Source organism: Schistocerca gregaria, chromosome 5 (genome assembly GCF_023897955.1).
Source record: "Schistocerca gregaria isolate iqSchGreg1 chromosome 5, iqSchGreg1.2, whole genome shotgun sequence".
Taxonomy (NCBI): Eukaryota; Metazoa; Arthropoda; class Insecta; order Orthoptera; family Acrididae; genus Schistocerca; species Schistocerca gregaria.
In genome coordinates this window covers 199,340,779-199,360,635 of record NC_064924.1, presented here as the reverse complement: position 1 = coordinate 199,360,635, position 19,857 = coordinate 199,340,779, and the positions used below count along the sequence as shown (strand labels likewise).

The 19,857-nt window shown below is 38.8% G+C and overlaps 1 protein-coding gene across 2 annotated transcripts in view; it reads left to right on the top strand.

Annotated features, from left to right (window-relative positions):
* Positions 1–19,857, top strand: part of LOC126272808 (WD repeat-containing protein 89) — a 264,167-nt gene that overhangs the window by 105,408 nt on the left and 138,902 nt on the right. Inside the window, exon 6 of one of the 2 annotated variants that reach the window (XM_049975994.1) lies at positions 3,273–3,404. The exons of the other annotated variant lie outside the window; for it this stretch is intronic. Within the exon in view, the coding sequence (XP_049831951.1) occupies positions 3,273–3,404 (132 nt within the window). The remainder of the gene's footprint in view (positions 1–3,272; positions 3,405–19,857) is intronic. 2 annotated transcript variants of the gene reach the window in all.

The following is a 19,857-nucleotide window of genomic DNA, read 5'->3' as shown; positions in this document are numbered from 1 at the left end:
GGCAGTTGCTTCGTCAGGAAGGAAGGAAGGAGAGGGAAAAATGAAAGGATGTGGGTTTTAAGGGAGAGGGTAAGGAGTCATTCCAATCCCGGGAGCGGAAAGACTTCCCTTAGGGAAAAAAAGGACAGGTGTACACTCGCGCACACACACACACACACACACACACACACACACACACACACACACACACACACATATCCATCCGCACATACACAGACACAAGCAGACATATTTAAAGGCAAAGAGTAAGGGCAGAGATGTCAGTCGAGGTGGAAGTACAGAGGCAAAGAAGTTGTTGAAAGACAGGTGAGGTATGAGTGGCGGCAACTTGAAATTACTCTAAAACACGTCTGATTAGCATACATTAACAGTTAATCTTCGTACAAGAGCACACATTCGTCATTTCAGGCTTTTACTTTTACTAATTTCAAGTTGCCGCCACTCATACCTCACCTGTCTTTCAACAACTTCTTTGCCTCTGTACTTCCACCTCGACTGACATCTCTGCCCTTACTCTTTGCCTTTAAATATGTCTGATTGTGTCTGTGTATGTGCGGATAGATATGTGTGTGTGTGTGTGTGTGTGCGAGTGTACACCTGTCCTTTTTTTCCCTAAGGGAAGTCTTTCCGCTCCCGGGATTGGAATGACTCCTTACCCTCTCCCTTAAAACCCACATCCTTTCATTTTTCCCTCTCCTTCCTTCCTTCCTGATGAAGCAACAGCCAGTTGCGAAAGCTCGTAATTCTGTGTGTGTGTTTGTGTGTTCTGTTCATGTGCCTGTCTGCCGGCGCTTTCCCGCTTGGTGTCTTAGAATCTTTGTTTTTAATATATTTTTTCCATGTGGAAGTTTCTTTCTGTTTTATATATATATATATATATATATATATATATATATATATATATATATATATATAAAACAGAAAGAAACTTCCACATGGGAAAAATATATTAAAAACAAAGATTCCAAGACTTACCAAGCGGGAAAGCGCCGGCAGACAGGCACATGAACAAAACACACAAACACACACACAGAATTACGAGCTTTCGCAACTGGCAGTTGCTTCGTCAGGAAAGGGGGAAGGAGAGGGAAAAATGAAAGGATGTGGGTTTTAAGGGAGAGGGTAAGGAGTCATTCCAATCCCGGGAGTGGAAAGACTTTCCTTGCCTTTACAAATGTCTGCTTGTGTCTGTGTATGTGCGGATGGATATGTGTGTGTGTGTGCGAGTGTACACCTGTCCCTTTTTTTCCCCTAAGGGAAGTCTTTCCGCTCCCGGGATTGGAATGACTCCTTACCCTCTCCCTTAAAACCCACATCCTTTCATTTTTCCCTCTCCTTCCCCCTTTCCTGACGAAGCAACTGCCAGTTGCGAAAGCTCGTAATTCTGTGTGTGTGTTTGTGTGTTCTGTTCATGTGCCTGTCTGCCGGCGCTTTCCCGCTTGGTAAGTCTTGGAATCTTTGTTTTTAATATATATATGCCACAAGCTACTGTCAGGTACGCACATGAATATTTGGAAGATACTTTTTCTTTTTGTAATTCATTCCAACTAATCCACCTAACTTTCAGGGTCTACAATTTTAGAATTCTCTCTGTCATTTGGAGTAACTTGAGAATGTAAAAAACAAGTTGAGCACTATTGTAATTCTCATTATTGCATAATACAAAAGAAATTGCCACAAGGCCACACGAATATAAGATTTGGTTTTGCCTTATTTTGTATGTTTCAGAATCAGCAGCCATCAACTTCTCACAAGTATTTTTAGATTTGTTAGCATCTATTTTCATTATCCTAGAGTTTACTGTCTTTTATGTAGATAAATTCTTATAGAAAATGCAAAGATACTATCACTCTATTTGTAATGTATTAAAGAAGCTTTGAGTTGTTGTTTACTAACTGAGAACTATTCTTTGCCATGACAAAAGTGTTATCTGGAAGAGATAAAGCACAAGTATTTGTTAGATATAATTACTATTATGCTGGAAAATCCTATGAGGAAGATAAATGGTGAAATGAGGAAAGACAACCATTCACCATATACTGTTAGCATCAGACTTGAACATAGTAGTAAAACACATGGACTTGGGCCCTTCTTCAAAGCTTATAGACACACATAATGTTATTCACTTAGCTACATTATGCCAGTTCGGTCACAATACTGAGGCACTGTAGTTATCTACGACTGCTTACTGTGGGAAGAAAGCAAGTTCATAGATTTAGTTAATACGTATCCTGCTCGGTATCTTCTCTACTTGGTGAGTCGTTATCTTTAGTCATTCTGTTATTTATATTTAACATTTTGATTAGCTCTCTCATTATTTAATGAGCTAACAGCAAAAGGAACAGATGTTTTCCTTAAAATCTGCAAGTACTTTGCAAAATTAGAAATGTGGCAAACTTTGACAAAATTATTGACTGTAATGCTTGGAACAGTGGAAAATTTTTAAAATATGAAACTGTTTATGGGTTGCTACTTCAGAAAGAGAGTTGATCTGCACCAAAAAACTCATCTTCAATATGAGAATACGAGCATGTGTTGTAAAATATTTAACAGCTATAAACCTGTTCCCCAAGCTACAGACACGTGCATTTGAGTCTCTCTATTTTTTTTGTGTGTGTGTGTGTGTGTGTGTGTGTGTGTGTGTGTGTGTGTGTGAGAGAGAGAGGGAGAGAGAGAGAGAGAGAGAGAGAGGGAGAGAGAATGAGAATGAGGAGGGCGGGGGGTCAGCAGAGAGAAGTTAAACTGGAAATAGGTGTGATAGCTCAAAAAGTGGCGAACATTAATGACCTGTTATGTGTATCAGCTGGCTGCGGGTGATTTGTTCACTTTCTCACTTTTCTTTATTATTGCTGTGTAGAAATTTCCATTGTTGAAAGTAATGGCCAATAATATATAAGATGGAAGTAACATGTAATACAGAAAATCACCTGTTCACAGTAATTGAAAATGAGATCACTAGTGCAGGGTGGTTAGAAACGGGAAAGGTCTTAAATAAGGAACATTTGTATTCAGCAGCTGTCTAAAATTATGCTCACTGTATCCTTGTCTTGACATGGAATTCTGATTTTCTTCATTCCCTGTGCTTTTTTCCGAAACTTGTCCATTGTTGCTGTTTGAGATCAAACTGGAAATCCAACCTTTTCCTGTAAATCCTGAATCGGTTATTCAAGTTTCATAAATACGTTCCTTTTCCTTTTGAATTCATTGCTTTTAGTAATTATCGTTTTAAGTTACTCGATAGCTTAGTGTTTTGGAAATTTGTCTCTTTTTAGGTCCGATTTCATCCAGAAGAAAAAAACAAATTAGCAACAGGCTCTGTTGATGGTATTATAAATGTATTTGATATCAGTAAACAGTGTGAAGATGATGCCCTTGCATACTGTCTCAACACAGAGTCATCTATTGTAAGTAATTTATATATTTTAAAACTGACATATTTTATTGTTATTTTGTTGATGTGTTTGTAATATCTTTGGTTAATTCGATTGTCGTGCTTTTCTGAGGTTTGTACCTCAATTTAGTGTCCTGTGGTATTGAATATCTATCTTATGCATATAACCCACTTCTTTAGAAACTTGCCTCCCTTTCCTCAGATAGTGAGGCCACCCATTTTCAATACATTTCTTTGTTTTCTCATTTATAAGTGCAATGTCAACTTTATCTGCAGAATAGCTTTGATTAACAGCTTTTTAAAGTATTCATGTTGTGTATGCTTTATTCAAATGGATGAATAGGACCCCTGTACCCCTTCCAGTCCTGAAACCTTGGATATGGTCACAGACTGATCTGTAGCATAGGTTAAGATTTAAATTTCATAAGCATCTCATATGTAGTTCCACATCCTCTTAAACTTCTCTCCCTTTTGTCAGGTAATGAGACCCCTCGTTTTAAACACATTTTTTAAAATTCATAGGCAAAATGTGAACTTTGATATCCAAAATGGCTTTATTGAACATCTTTTTAATATATTCTTGTTGTGTATGTTTAATTACCAAAACACTAACAGTATCGAGTAAATGTACAATATTGCCAAGAACTGTGCTGCACACAATGCAAAAGAGCAGTTAGTGTCACTGGGTGGCGCACTGCAGCTTGCTGGTTCAGATCTTATCACCAGAACTTTTCGTTATTTGATATTTACCATTTGTAGAAGATTCTCAAATTTTCTAATTTTTTAGTTTTTGTGCATTCTGGAATAATTGCTGTTTCTATAAGTAGCACCACTCTCCTTCCAATGTAATAAACATGACTTCAGTGCTAAGTGTTGTACTTCATTGATTACCCTGCTTTCAGATTTGGACTTAATTGTGGTTACAATATAACATTATAAGTCTATGGTGGAGTTGTGAGGTGACGAAGTATGGAATTGAGGCCCCCCACAGATAAAAATCCTGTATGGGCACCAGTTACCGAGATCTTAGGAAGTCTTTTTGATGTCATAATCAATGGGCAACCTGTCTGGATGCTAATCAGCTGAGGGGGGTTCTTTTACTGTAATGTATATTGCTTATTATCACCAGCTACAGAAGATTTGGTTCATGATTGTGCTGAAGGTCACACATGGGAAATAAGTCTAACCGACAGGAACATGAATTGTTAGAATAACTATCAGTGACAGGCTCCAGCCTTCCGAATTTTCTGTTTTACCAGAATGTAGTTATAATGTTATTCTTGGATAGGAATTTCTGCAGGCATCACAGTAGTAACAGACTGTAGAAATTGGATCTACAGATTAATAAAGCTTTTCCAACAAACACATACAGCGAAGAAGAATTGTTATCCTGCCATTGTCAACAAGACAAGTTCTAGTCATCAGTCTAGATGCTTAGTTAAATTAGGAAGATTTTGTCAGTTGCCAAAAGCTAGTCAATCTCTCAAAAGAAATCTGCATACTAGTGATGATCATAAGCACTGCTGGTGATCAAGGAGAATTATCAGTCACTAATTGTCATGAGCAACCACATTCATCTTCAAAGGTATATGATTAGGAACAGCCGTACCCGGCCAGTATTGAACAACTTAGTGCCATCAGTGAAAAATTGCTCTCTGTTACCACTACAGACATCACAGTGAAGAATCATACTGTTGAATTGCCAACAGATTCATTCCTAACCGAGAAGTGTCAACGAGTTTTAGCCATGCTGTGCAAATTTTTAGATGCTTTCAAATCTGGAGTGGAGAAAAGACAGTCCAAGCAATCCATGGTAAAACACTATATCAACACTGGGGATCCTTCACCAATTAGCCAGTGCTTTCATAGGGTGTTGCTAGCTGAACGACAGGTAATCAGGAGAAAGTGGAGAAGACACTACGAGATAACATAATTTAAGTTTCAGAGACTCCTTGGACCTCTCTTGTGGTTCATATGAAGGAGGAGGATGGCGTATGGCATAACTGATTTTACTACTGACAAGTGAATGAAATGTTTAGAAAAAATATCTATCTATAGCCATCCCTAGTCTGCTTGACGGGAGCAGAGTATTTCTCAACTAGGGATATGCACCAGGCTACTGGCAAATCATGCTTGATGAGGATGAACTTCATAAATCCTGAAGGTCTGTATGAGTTCAAAGTTATGCTGTGTGAACTGTGTAAAACTACAGCCACCCTTGAGTGTATAAGGGATAATCTGCTTCGGCACCTTAAATGGACTGTGTGTCTGTTTTATGGATGATGGATTTGATTTTTCAAAAACATGTGGAGAACATCTAAGCCTCGTGGCCACTGTGTTGATGTATGTTCAGACTGCCTGTATCCGGAATAAAGCCTCTTTCTCGTCCAAGAAATAAAAATGTTGGTGCACTCATTTAATGGCCATACCAACCCAGAGAAAAGAAGAGCAGTCACAGATTTTATGACTCCTTGGAACATTCATGATGTGAAAAGTTTTCTCAGAATGTGCTCATACTACCTGATCCATAAAGGATTTTTGTACCAAGGAACTTTACTTGCATGAACTACTGCAGGGAGCACCCAAGTTTCCTGGAACAAAGTGCAAAAAAAAGGTCTCTCCTTCTTCTCAAGGTTGCATCAACATGTCCTCCGTATTAACATTATATGCTGAGAGTGCCGAGACAGAACTTATGCTGGCATTAGCAGTTCTGGGGTAGGAGCATTTCTAGAACAAGTTCAGGAAGGCACTGAAGCACTGAAAGGTGACAGCTTATGCTACCAGATTGCTCTTCAAGTTTGAGAGAAACTACTGTACAAACAATTAATTTACCTTGCATTTGTTTGGTCCATCAACAAGTTCTGGTCATATTTATTTGGCAAACAATACACTGTTATGACTGAGCACCATTTTCTGTACTGACAGACTATTATGAGGATCTGATGGGTTGTCAGGAGAGATGAGCTTTGGAGCTTCAGGAGTATGGTGTCACAGTGGTATACAAAAACAGGCTCACACACAATACTAACTGCTTCTTCGGCAGAACACTGCTACGTTGATGAAGTCTTAGTTATCACGGCATTAAATGACATTACTACTGAATGGAGGGAAGACTCAATACTGCTGAAAACAATAGAAGCCTTGAAGAAGGAAGAACCAATCAAAGAACATTGTAAACTATGATCCAGTGGGGGCGAAAATGGTTACTCATCATCTTAGCTCATCTGTGACCAGCTATCCTGAAGTATTTCCATAACAGACCAATATCTGCTCACATATGATTCACGAAGACTAGACCAGTGGTTCCCAACCTTTCTGAGACCATTACCCCAGAACGAGATCAGATGACATCCGATAACCTTAACAAAGTTTGAGACCTAATTAGACATTAGACTAAAAATATATAAACATTAATCTTTTTAACTGACATATGATTTATAATGCATAATCATACAATATAAACTCACAAATTTTCTACATTTTTCAGTAGACCGAGAATCTGTAAATGGGACATTTTGTTCTCTTAATTTCTAACTTAACTTTTTATAAAATTATAAAGAATGTAGCAACCAGTCATGGAAACATAATTTATTTATCTTGCTGATGACCTTTGCTGTTTCCACGGTCACTGCACAGAAAGGGAACCTTATAGAGCCTATCATTCAAAATGTTATTTTTTATATTTGGTTTGGTGTCCATCACTGCACACTGTAACTCATGTACCAGGTTCGTTCAGTCCTTCACTTTTGCATTCATTTCTACTGTAGTCGATGGTCTACATTCACAGTTATAAGTTGTTGGGAATGGAATCGGTATTCTTAAGAGGTCTTCCAGTAATAGTAGCTACTAACCACCGACCTTTTGCTGCAATAATACTAGTTGTCTTTCAAGGAAATCTGTTTGGGGTGGGTTGGCTTTCACGGGTCCAAGAAATTATGCCTTCACACAAATTTCAATGTCTGGAAATATTCCTTCTTTCACAGAAACTGGTCTTGCAAAAGCTGGTCTTACAACTCAGATATGTAAATGTCAGTTTTCCAAATCAGAAAAAATAGTTGCTATTAGATGGTGACTAGTTATAACTGCTGTCAGTGGATGGATAGCAAAAGAAATAAATATGAGAGTAAAAATGGCTTTGAGCAGTGTTGATAAAATAAATAAAAATTTGTTTGTTTACAAACAGTTTGTCCGACAAAGTCATTACAGTGAAACCTGGACCTTTTTAACACGAAAATCGTTCAAAATTTGAGGGCAGCTCAGCAACCAGTGGAGTGATGCAAATTATTGGGAGGGACTGGAGAGCAACTAAATGAATTAGAGAACAAACTATAGTGGAAGACATAAATATGATAGGTACAAGGAACTGAGCGAGATGGTGCAGTGATTAGCACACTGGACTCGCATTTGGGAGGACGACGGTTCAAATCCGCATCGAGCCATCCTGTTTTAGGTTTTCCATGATTTCCCTAAATCTCTTTGCAAATGCTGGGATGGTTCCTATGAAAGGGCATGGCCAATTTCCTTTCTCATCCTTCCCTAATCCGATGGGACTGATGACATTGCAGTTTGGACCCCTCCCCCAAACCAACCAAACAACAGAGATGAGAAAATCAGATGCCGACGTCACTGGACAGGATTCTACCAGTCTGTTAGACACTATGTAAGCCACTGTAAGAAATGCCACCCATGGGGGCGTATATATCAGTTATCTCTGGGGAATGTGGTACCAATTCAATGTGTAGCAGTTCCACTCCACTGGACTGGAATCAACTTCTTGGGAAGGTTCCCCAAGCCAACAAACAGGAACTGGTGGATAATATTCTGCACTGAGTATCTTCCTCATTACATTGTCACCTCAGCCGAGCCAATTACTGAAGCTCAAGAAATTGCTAGGTTCGTTTTAGAAGTCATAATTTTGAAGCAAGGAGCACCTCTTGTGATGATCTCTGTGTATAAGTTTTCCAGTCGCGACTAGCTTCAGAGGTAATTTTTTGTTGTAGCATCACCCACAGAGCAAGAACTGCCTGCTGACCACAAATGAATGAATTCACAGAATGCTTTAATAAGACATTGATGGATATGTTCTTGGTGTATGTTGATGTCGAACAGAGATATTGGGGTACAGTACTGCCTGCTGTGACATTCACATATAACACAGCAAAGAAGGCAGTAAAGGCTTTCCACCAACCTTTCTGCTTCAAGCAATTTGGACATGACAGTGGATACACTGTTCCTGTTTAAAATGAAGCAACACGCTTGACGACTACGTAAAACATCTCATTGCCAGGGTCTAACATGCCAGGCAATTGGCTCGTATAGAGTCCCTGTGCGCTCATAAGAACATCTTCATCTACTTGACTACTTTGCAATTCACACTTAAGTGCCCGGCAGAAGGTTCTTTGAACCACATTCTCTAATGTTCCACTCTAATAACACATGAGAAAAATGGACACACAAATCTTTCTATGAGCTCTGATTTCTTTTATTTTATTATGAAGATAGTTTCTCGTATGTAGGTTGATGACAATAAAATGTTTTCGAATTCAGATGAGAAATTTGGTGATTGAAATTTCATGAAAAGATCTTGGTGCAATGGAAAAAAAAAAAAAAACTTTTGTTTTAATGATTGCCATCCCAACTTGCTTCTGGTATCTGACACACTCTCTCCCCCATTTCATGATAATACAGAACAAACTGCCCTTATTTGAATTTTTTCAGTGTCCCCCATCAATCCTATCTGGTAAGGATCTCATACAGCACAGCAGTACTCCAGCAGAGGACGAACAAGTATAGTACAGGTAGTCTTTAGTAGACCTGTTGCATCTTCTGAATGTTCTACCGATAAGATACAGTCTTTGGTTTGCCTTTCCCACAACATTATCTATGTGATCATTCCAACTTAGGTTGTAATTCGAAACATATTTAGATTTGTGTGATTTATAGTGTAATTAAAATTTAATTACTTTCTTTTTGTGCTCATGGGTGTGCTCACAATTTTCCTAGTGGAGAGAGAATTGCCACTTTTCACACTATTCATGTATCATGTCTAAGTCATTTGCAGTTGGTTTTGATCTTCTGATAATTTTACTAGATGGTAAATGACAACATCATTTGCAAACAATCTAAGAGGGCTTCTCGGTTAATCTCTTAAATCAGTTCTGTAGATTAGGTACAGCAGAGGGCCTACACCACTTCCTTGAGGACTGCTGGGTATCACTCCTGTTTTAAACAATGATTTTCCATTGTTTACACCATATTGTAACCTTTCTGAGAGAAAATAACAGACCTAATTGCATAGGTGAAGTGATACTCCAAGGCACACACATTGACTAGAAGTCTTTCGTGAGTAATGGTGTCAAAAATCTTCTGGAAATCTAGAAATTTGGAATCAGTTTGAGATCCACTGTTGATACACTGAGTACTTCATGTGAATAAAGAGCTAGTTATGTTTCACAAGAACGATGTTTTCTAAATCCGTGCTGATTGCATGTCAGTTGACTGTAAAAGGGCTGAGTGCTTTATAATGCCTACCACTGCCCAGTGAGATATGGCCGGGAATGTTTGGTATAGATTTTTAGCTCTGTGTGGAAAGTGTGACTATTGGAAAAGTATTTAAAGCATTGCTTTGGTCATATCATATTCTTTGTTGCTTGTCAGAGGTCACATACAGTCGAGGATTATGACCCTTCATCAAGGAGACAAAAGCACAGATGTGGTGGTGGTGGTGGTTAGCGTTTTAACGTCCCATTGACAACGAGGTTATTAGAGACGGAGAGCAAGCTCGGGTTAGGGAAGGATTGGGAAGGAAATTGGCCGTGCCCTTTCAAAGGAACCATCCCGACATTTGCATGAAACGATTTAGAGAAATCACGGAAAACCTAAATCAGGATGGCTGGAGACGGGATTGAACCGTCGTCCTCCCGAATGCGAGTCCAGTGTGCTAACCACTGCGCCACCTCGCTCGGTCACAAAAGCACAGAGACATTGCCCATGTTGTTAATATAAAGCACTACTACAATACTGGCAGCACAGATCAACAAAGAGGGCTTCTCATTCAAGGTAGCTGAAAACCCACTCAATGATTCCAAAGCTTGATGGGAGGAGCTACCTTTGATGTTCATTCTAGTGAAGAGGACTTGACAGCCCAACTAAATGCAAGGGTTCTCCAGCACTGCCATACAGAGGACCACTGATAAGATCTAGATCGAGGATGTTTTCTGATCGTGTGAAATCGTATGAAACAGTATTTCGCTGTTTCTCCATGTGAGGGATGACCACTGTGAGCTGCACTCCATGCAATGTGAAACTGCAGTTAACATCAGTGGTTGGCATGTTGCAGATCGCCCGTTTAAGTACCATCACTAGCATGTACAGGGTGTTACAAAATGGTATGGCCAAACTCTCAGGAAACATTCTTCACACACAAAGAAAGAAAAATATGTTATGTGGACATGTGTCCGGAAACACTTACTTTCCATGTTAGAGCTCATTTTATTACTTCTTTTCAAATCGCATTAATCATGGAATGGAAACACACAGCAACAGAACATTGTAAAGGCACATGTTCTAGCAGCCCAGGTAGAGTATGCTGTATGAAATCATGATAACATGCTCCATTGAGCATAGGTGGAAGAACATGGGGCCCAATTAAGACATCACCAACAATGCCTGCCCAAACGTTCACAGAAAATCTGTGTTGATGACGTGATTGCACAATTGCGTGCGGATTCTCATCAGCCCACACATGTTGATTGTGAAAATTTACAATTTGATCATGTTGTAATGAAGCCTCATCCGTAAAGAGAACATTTGCACTGAAATGAGGGTTGACACATTGTTAGATGAACCATTCGCAGAAGTGTACCCGTGGAGGCCAATCAGCTGCTGATAGTGCCTGCGCACGCTGTGTATGGTATGGAAACAACTGGTTCTCCCATAGCACTCTCCATACAGTGACGTGGTCAACATTACCTTGTACAGCAGCAACTTCTCTGACGCTGACATTAGGGGTTATCGTCAACTGCACGAAGAATTTCCTCATCCATTGCAGGTGTCCTCGTCGTTCTAAGTCTTCCCCAGTCGCGAGTCATAGGCTGGAATGTTCCGTGCTCCCTAAGACGCCGATCAATTGCTTCAAACGTCTTCCTGACGGGACACCTTCATTCTGGAAATCTGTCTCGTTACAAACGTACCACGCCACGGCTATTGCCCCGTGCTAATCCATACATCAAATGGGCATCTGCCAACTCTGCATTTGTAAACGTTGCACTGACTGCAAAACCACATTCGTGATGCTAGTACTGTAGAACAGTGAGTCGCATGTCAACATAAGCACCGAAGTCAACATTACCTTCCTTCAATTGGGCCAGCTGGTGGTGAATCGAGGAAGTACAGTACATACTGACGAAACTAAAACGAGCTCTAACATGGAAATTAAGTGTTTCCGGACACATGTCCACATAACACCTTTCTTTATTTGTGTGTGAGGAATGTTTCCTGAAAGTTTGGCCGTACCTTTTTGTAACACCCTGTATTTGTTATTAAGTATTTTATCATTTCTAGGAGATTATCAAAATTTTTAATGTTTGTAATGTTAGCATATTCTGGAATATTTTATTATTTGATGATTGAATAAATATCACCACTCTCCACAGTAGTGTTCTGTCTGTACATTGATCTTCATAATATACGTACATTCAGTGAAAAGTAACATATTTCACTGATGCTGCTGCTTTTTTATTTGGACTTGATTGTGATCTTTTTCCAGATGTGTACTTTTCATTAATCAATATGCAGCGGCACAGTAATGCTAACCTTCTGTAGCTTTCACAGAATGCTTTCACAGAGTGCCATGTTACCTTTCATAAAAATAGATACAATAATTACCTTCATCCAGCCATCAAGAATCTCTCTTTTAGATTCATACTATCCTCATTATTCCATCGGCTTGCTCTATATCCAACATATGCAGATCTTTTCTTTTTATTTTTACCAGATAATTTATACATTTTTTTAGTAATGATGTTATTTCTTTCCTATTTCTTTATTTTGTTATGTGTATTTCTTCAGATTTTGAAAGTATTTTTTTCATACTCTCATTACTCATGTGTTTTTCTTCATTGTTGATGACTTTTGAAGTACTAGTATTTTTGAAAAGGAGTGTTGCCACTCACCGTACAGCGGACATATTGAGTTGCAGATAGGCACAGCAAAAAGACTGTCTCCAATAAGCTTTCAGTCAACAAGGCCTTTGTCAAAATAGACAAAACACACACACACACACACACACACACACACACACACACACAAATGAACAGGAAGAACAGCAGTCCACCATCTAAAAACGAATCCCGACCTTATAATCCTACCTGCAGACAAAGACTCTACCACTATTGTTTTGAACCACAAGGATTACCTGGGAGAAGGACTCTGCCAGTGTCAGATACGTCCACATACAAATCTTGTCACAGTGACCCCATTCCAGAAATCGAGCTGGGTCTCCAGTCACTCCTCAAATCCTTAGACCCATCCCAGAGCCTCTCGCCAGAGTCCACTCCCTGCACTCCTACCTTTTACATGCTTCCTAAAGTCCAAGAACCCAACCACTCAAGATGCAACATTGTAGCCAGTTACTTGGCTGCCACTGGGAGCATCTCTGCTCTCATAGACTCCAACAGCTTCAACCTATTACCCGAAACCTAACCTGCAGTTCCTGTCCCTTTACCACATGGTGCCCTGCTGATTACTAGTGATGCCACCTCTCTTTACATTAACAACCCTAATGGCCATGGTCTTACTGCTATTGAACACAACCTCCTTCCTACCATATTATCCCTTGTATGTCCTCACTCACAATTACTTCTCCTTTGAAGGCATTTACAAACAAATCCAGGGTGTGGCTATGGGCACTCACATGACACCATCCTATGACACCCACCCTATTCATGGGCCATCTAGATAAATCCTTCCTAAACACCAAGAATCCTAAATCCCATGTCTGGTTCAAATTAATTGATGACGTCTTTGTAATCTGGATGAAGGGTGAGGAAACCCTATCTACATTCGTCCAGAACCTCAATAGGTTCCTCTCATTTGCTTCATCTGGTCCCAAGTTTTAGTGAAAGTGTATGGAAGAACCATGGAGCTTCTATGTTATTTTGTGCTAATTGTGTCAGTGACCATTGTTATAATAACAAGAGCAGTTAGAAGGTACTCTTGAGAAAAACTCTGCCTTGTTGAAGGGAAGACGTGTATCCTGACTCATGTTGAGAATGAACAGGGTGTTTAGCCACCTTTCTCTTATATATAAATTAGTTTGTTTCTGACATTTGGAGACACGAGAGACTTACTAAACAGTATATATTTATAGTGAAAGTGTGAATTTGCTATTGTGCATGGAATCCAAATATATTGATTGTGTTGCTGAAAAAACACATTTTTGGAAGAGAAGGCCTATTAAAAAAAGTCGTCACAAAGCTGTTACGAGTGTGGTGACCAGTGAGAAAGGGCTGAAAACACAGGAATTCTTAGACCAAAAAACGAGGGAAGAAGCTGTTGTATGTCACCGTAGCAACTAAACCAAATACGGCAAAGAATTTACTCCGAGATAGTGGAACATGCTCAAGTATTTAAAGGAGCAAAATTTTGAATTGAGAAATTGATAAGAAGAGTCCAGAGTGTTTCTCTAAGAATAAATACGCCTAGAACACTTCGATTAAGAAGATACGGTGCGGGGAGTGCAGAGCTCTCACACATTGCGGGGAAGCTTGCAAGAATATGGGTAACATATGACAAGTCGAGGAAACTCAAGAACCAGCTATGGCTATGAACGTTAGTAAGGAAGTGCCTGACTGGTTTGAGTTAGTAAATGTAATCAAAACTCAAAATGCGACTCTAAGTGAAAAACTAGAATCAAAAAATTCTCATTTAAATGCCCTAATAACAAATTTAGGCTTGTTAAATGCCAAAGTTGACTTACATTGCAAGGAATTTAGTAATCTATGCAAAGGCATGGGTGCTTTAAAGACTGAATTTGACGCCTTAAATAGTAAAGTAGAAAATTTGAAATTAGATTTAAAGAATGAATTGACTGGTTCGTTGATGATTCATGTAAATCAAATGTTTACTGACTTCATCCAGAAACAGAATGACAATTTTCAGAATTTGACAAAAAGATTAGAATTGAATATTGAAGACAAATGTAGTAGTGTAGAATCAGATCTTAATGAAAATTTAGGATCCTTTGAAAATTTGTGCAACGTTAAATTTAATGCTGTAAAGCAAGGGTTGAGTACTTTGAAAGATGGTGTCGATAAGCAGGATAATTTAATGCCAATAATTCAGTCGCAAATTACATGTGTTAATACATGAGAAGATAATGTGGAAAGGAAGTTCAAAGTGAAATTAGTGAACTCTGATATCATAAATATAAGTCGTTTGGAGGAACAGGTTGAAGAAATTATGGATCGAAAAGTTACCAAGGGAGTAACATCTAGAAACGTATCTCCTATTTTATCTTCTGAACTTAATGATACCAGGAAAGGTATAGATGACCTGTGGAAAGAATTCAAACTTATCCAGGATAAAGTAGACAAAAGGGTAACTTCACCTATGATGTATTAACTAGTGAAGTGATAACTGGTCTGCAATGGGGGGGGGGGGGGGGGGCTAATTCAGGGTTATCCAGGCAATTCCCCAAATTTAAGCCCGATGGAGGTGGACATCTGACACATTTCTTGAAAACGTTTAAACAGGCTTTTGCCAAAAAATTGGGAAGACTCTAAAAAGACTGAATTTGCTGTGGGTTATCTTCTAGGAAAGCTTTGGAATGGGGAACTGTGAACATCGAGAATTTTTCTTCTTAGGGAGACTTGTTAATATCAGATCCATAGGACCCGAGAGGAGTCATATATTTCCCCGTGGACATTAACATTCTGAGTTACGGAGTGACGACCATTGGATCCCGAGTTGTTTTCGGTGTTTCTTCCAAAATAGTTTTCCTGCACCGAATTCCTTTCAAATATTAAACTATTCTGTCATCTATTCCTAACATCTTAAACTATCCTATAATTGCAGTGTTTAGAAAACTGGATATGACTACAAGATAAAGAAAACTTAGGTGAATCATAGAATGAGAAAGAAAGTGATATCAACATAAAATAAAATGAATAGAGTATTATATTTATGGGTGATATAATATGAGGTGAATAATTAAACAACTGTGATACCATAGTGTATAAATTTTCTGTTTTGTATAGAGTATTTTATACCTTTTATGATATGTGATGTAAATGGGAGGGTTTGTATAGGTTTTGAAAGGGGAGGGTATTGTAAATAAAAGCATGGTTCACAAGAGCAAATAAATCATGGTTAACACAAAACACACAACCCTCGCAAACAAGTGTGCCTGATTTTTCACCATTGTCCATTTCCGTAGGGTTGCTAAGATTTCCTTCGGGGACCCCAAGAGTGAAGGTGGGAATGCCCGTTCTGTAGGAGATGATTTAACACCAAACCTCCTCCGGCATCTCGCTCAAGTACCTGAGGGGTAGCGATCCTGGGGAAGGGGGGTGGGAAGGGTTTCCTGTGTTTGGGGCTATCTTCTTTCTCTGCTTAAATCTTAGCAACCGTATCTATTTTTTTCCTTTCTTACTTCTCATTTGAGGACCTATCTATTTTTTTCCTCTTTCCATATTCACAAACTTCTGTCCCTGAAGTCCTTCCTTGTTTCAGTGATTTCTAATAACCTAGATATTATCTTTAGATAAGAAAGTCAAAGAATCAGACTACATGAACACACATCTTCTGCATACACACAAAAATACATTTAGACACAAACATTGAAATTACAGACTAGAAAGCCTGTCATGTTGTGAGAATTGCCAGGTATTGTAGGGGAAAGAATATGTGACACAGGGAAATATGCACACACATATATATAAACTATGACAATTCCACATTGCATATGTGTATAAGAACTGTGACGGTTCTACATCGTGTATGTGTGTGTCGTTTTGTCTGAAAGATTTTTTTTAAACCATTGACAGATGGCGCTGAAATAAAGAAAAGAGTAAAATTCGGGAAGAACACTGATTTAGAATTATCCGAGAAAGACGCATCTAATCAATAAAAAATGTACACCAATTCTTTCGTTACGCCAGGTTAAGCTATTTTTGTACAAAATGTACTGTATCCTACTTTTAGCGTTACCCAGGAACAACGACATGGACGTAGTAGAATGATGTTCCCATGGGGTGCTTCATTAGTGTTAGTCCCCTTGCCTCTCACACATTGGGGTACTTCATTAGTGTGAGTCCCCTTGCCTCTCACAATTTGGGGTGCTTAATTAATGAAATTAGAATGAAGAAATTGTTCAAAATTATCCCCATTTGCTTCAATGCATGAAGTCATTAGTCTGCAAAAGTTATCCACAGCTTTGAGCAGCACATCCTGTGGTATGGCTCCATATGCTCTTCGAATGCATTGCTCCATATCGTTTCAGGTTGTGGGCTGTCTTTCATAAACAATATTTTTTAAATAACCCCACAGGAAAAATTCAGGAGATGTTAGGTCTGGTGAACTTGGAGGCCACTGAATCGGTCCACCGCATCCTATCCACTGACCAGGGTACGGTAAATTTAAAATGTTAAGCACATTTTGACCATAATGGGGAGCTGCTCTGTCCTGTTGGAACCACATTCGTTGCCTAGTTTCTAAATCAACATCTTGCATTAGCTCCAACAAATCATCCTGAAGGTGTTGTAAATAAGAATCCGCAGTAACATTTTGATTAAAAAACTACGGTTCTATCAAGCAACCGTTTAAAATTCCACACCAGACCATTAACTTCCATTTTGTTGATTGTCAACGGGTCTGTGCCAGTGTGAATTGACAGGGGACGAATAATGACAATCATGACGATTGAATTCGCCATTGTTTTTGAATGGCTTCATTGGTGAACATAACGTATCTCAAAAAAATCATTGTCACCTCTTATCATTTCCAAGGCCCATTGGCAGAAATGCACGCATATTTGCATATATTTCGGCGTTAACTCCTGTGTCACAGTGATATGATACGCACGATATTTATGTGCCTTCAAAATCCTCAAAACAGTTGATTTTGGTATTCCAGTTTGTCTCTGAATCACATGACTACTAATTTCGGGATCCACTTGAATGATAAGGAAAGGGTACAAGCATCATTTTCATTGTATTCGCGATGACGAGGTGGACGGTGCATGTATTCATTTCGAGCTCGTTGAGTGCAATTTTGAATAATGTTTTTTAGCTTTAATGTTGTCTGTTTGAGAAATGATCTAGATACAATAGCGCAGCTGCAGCATAATTGTTATGGCATTCACCTCGAATTAACATCATATCAAGATACAGTGAGAAGCTTAATTTGGCATAGTGAAAGAATTGCTGCACATTTTGTATCGATTTGATGCGTCCTTCACAGATCATTCTAAATAAATCGTAGTTCCTCCCCAATTTTAATGTTTCTCGATTTCAGCACCATCTGTCAATGATTTAAAAAAATGTTTCAGAGAAAACTTGATTCATTTTTTATGGAGAATCTGAATCTGCAATAAAAAATGGTGGTTTCCATTTAAGTTTTAAAAGTTGCCCTCCACCCCACCAATAGGAATATTTTATAAGGGGGGGGGGGGGGGTGTACCTACCAGAAAGGAAAGAGGAAATGCTCTCATAAGGTCAACCCACAAGCAAGGTATAGGTGCTGATCCTAGGAGAAGGGGACAGTATCGTGATAAAAGTTACAAATATTATAGGGATTATTCTGGAAAGTTTGAATTCTATGCACAACTAGCATTGTTACATTTCATGTAAGTTTATGAGCGTCAAAGAGTTCTTCCGAACTACAAAAAATAGTAAAAATAGTACATCCGAAGGAAAAGTAGTATTAAAATGAGAACGGAAAGTAGATTACTCATGTGTCATGAACACCTGAAGTTTACGATTGAAAATAAGGAAAGAGTCCTTACAATTCCTAAATACTAGGGAAGCTGACTGAACCACAAATAAATGCACATGTCTGGATCTCAAAGTAAAGTAAGAACAGAATAAAGAAACACTCAGCTAAAGATAGTTCTAGAGGAAAAAAAAAGATTGTTGTTGAGGTGAAAGATGTATGTATAAACATGTATAAGAAAAGTATATTGTTATGATATGAAATGATGGTATGAGTGATATTATTTACATAATGATTATGTATAAAATATCGCATGTCTGATCTGAGGGGGGGGATATGTTGTGATTCGAGAATTTTGGTTTAAACCACTCGGCCTTCGACCGTCTCAAACACCTGATATTTTAGATGTGAATGTGGGATAATAGAATCCCACCTACTGCGTGTCACAAGTTTGTGGGTGCAGGTTTGAAATTCAGTCGCGAGAATAATGTAGACGTGGCGGTCAAACGGCAATGACAAGTACTTGTCAGGCGATCCATGGAAGTTTTAGTGAAAGTGTATGGAAGAACTGTGGAGCTTCTATGTCATTTTGTGCTAATTGTGTCAGTGACCAATGTTATAATAACAAGAGCAGTTGAGAAAGTACTCTTGAGAAAAACTCTTGTCTTAGCCTTGTTGAAGGGAAGACGTGTGTCCTGACTCATGTTGAGAATGGACAGGGTGTTTAAGCCACCTTTCTCTTATAGATAAATTAGTTTGTTTCTGACATTTGGAGACCCAATTTATGTGAAGAGTGGCATTTATAAAATGTCTGAAGTTCAAATATACGTCATTAGTTGAAGCAAATGAAACTTCGTATGTTTACTTATTTTTATAAGTAGAAAGAGATTCCTGTACCTAGCAGCATACTTCGGAGCAGAAGTGAAAGACAGTTTACAACAGCAAGCTAGCCAGGAAGGAAGGTCGGCCGAGCGTGCCAATAAGTCATCTCCTAAAAGAAGTTTGGATACCTACTTCACACTTAAATTGTCATCCAGAGCCATTAGAAGGCCTCTTGTTCGGTAGAAGAGGGAGAGAAATTTGCAGCAGTCATTTTTAGTGTCCACACACCACAGAAGTTATTATTTCCATGTTCCCTTTAGCTGCCCCCTGCGATGCACTATGTCTTCGGTAAACTTGTTGACAGTTCCTTGTGTTGTGAATCATTCTGAAATTCCATGTTCTCACTAGGCAAAAATTAATATTGTTCTTTTGGGCAGCAAGTCTTGCACATTGATTTCACAGCTGAAGGGCATGTCTTGTAGTAGTCTTTCTACCAGTTGTCAAAATCCAGGTCACTGCTGCAAGTAGGCCAAGTGATTGGAAAAATGTATATATTACTTTTGTTTTCAAGAGGGGATGTTGGACAGATGAACCTAACTAATGGCCTAAATTACTAGCATCAAACTGTTCCCCAATAATTGTATTTTATGCATATTTTAACATTTTTAGAGAAATAAAAGCCTCTGTAGCGTATCTTTAAAACTTTTCTGGGT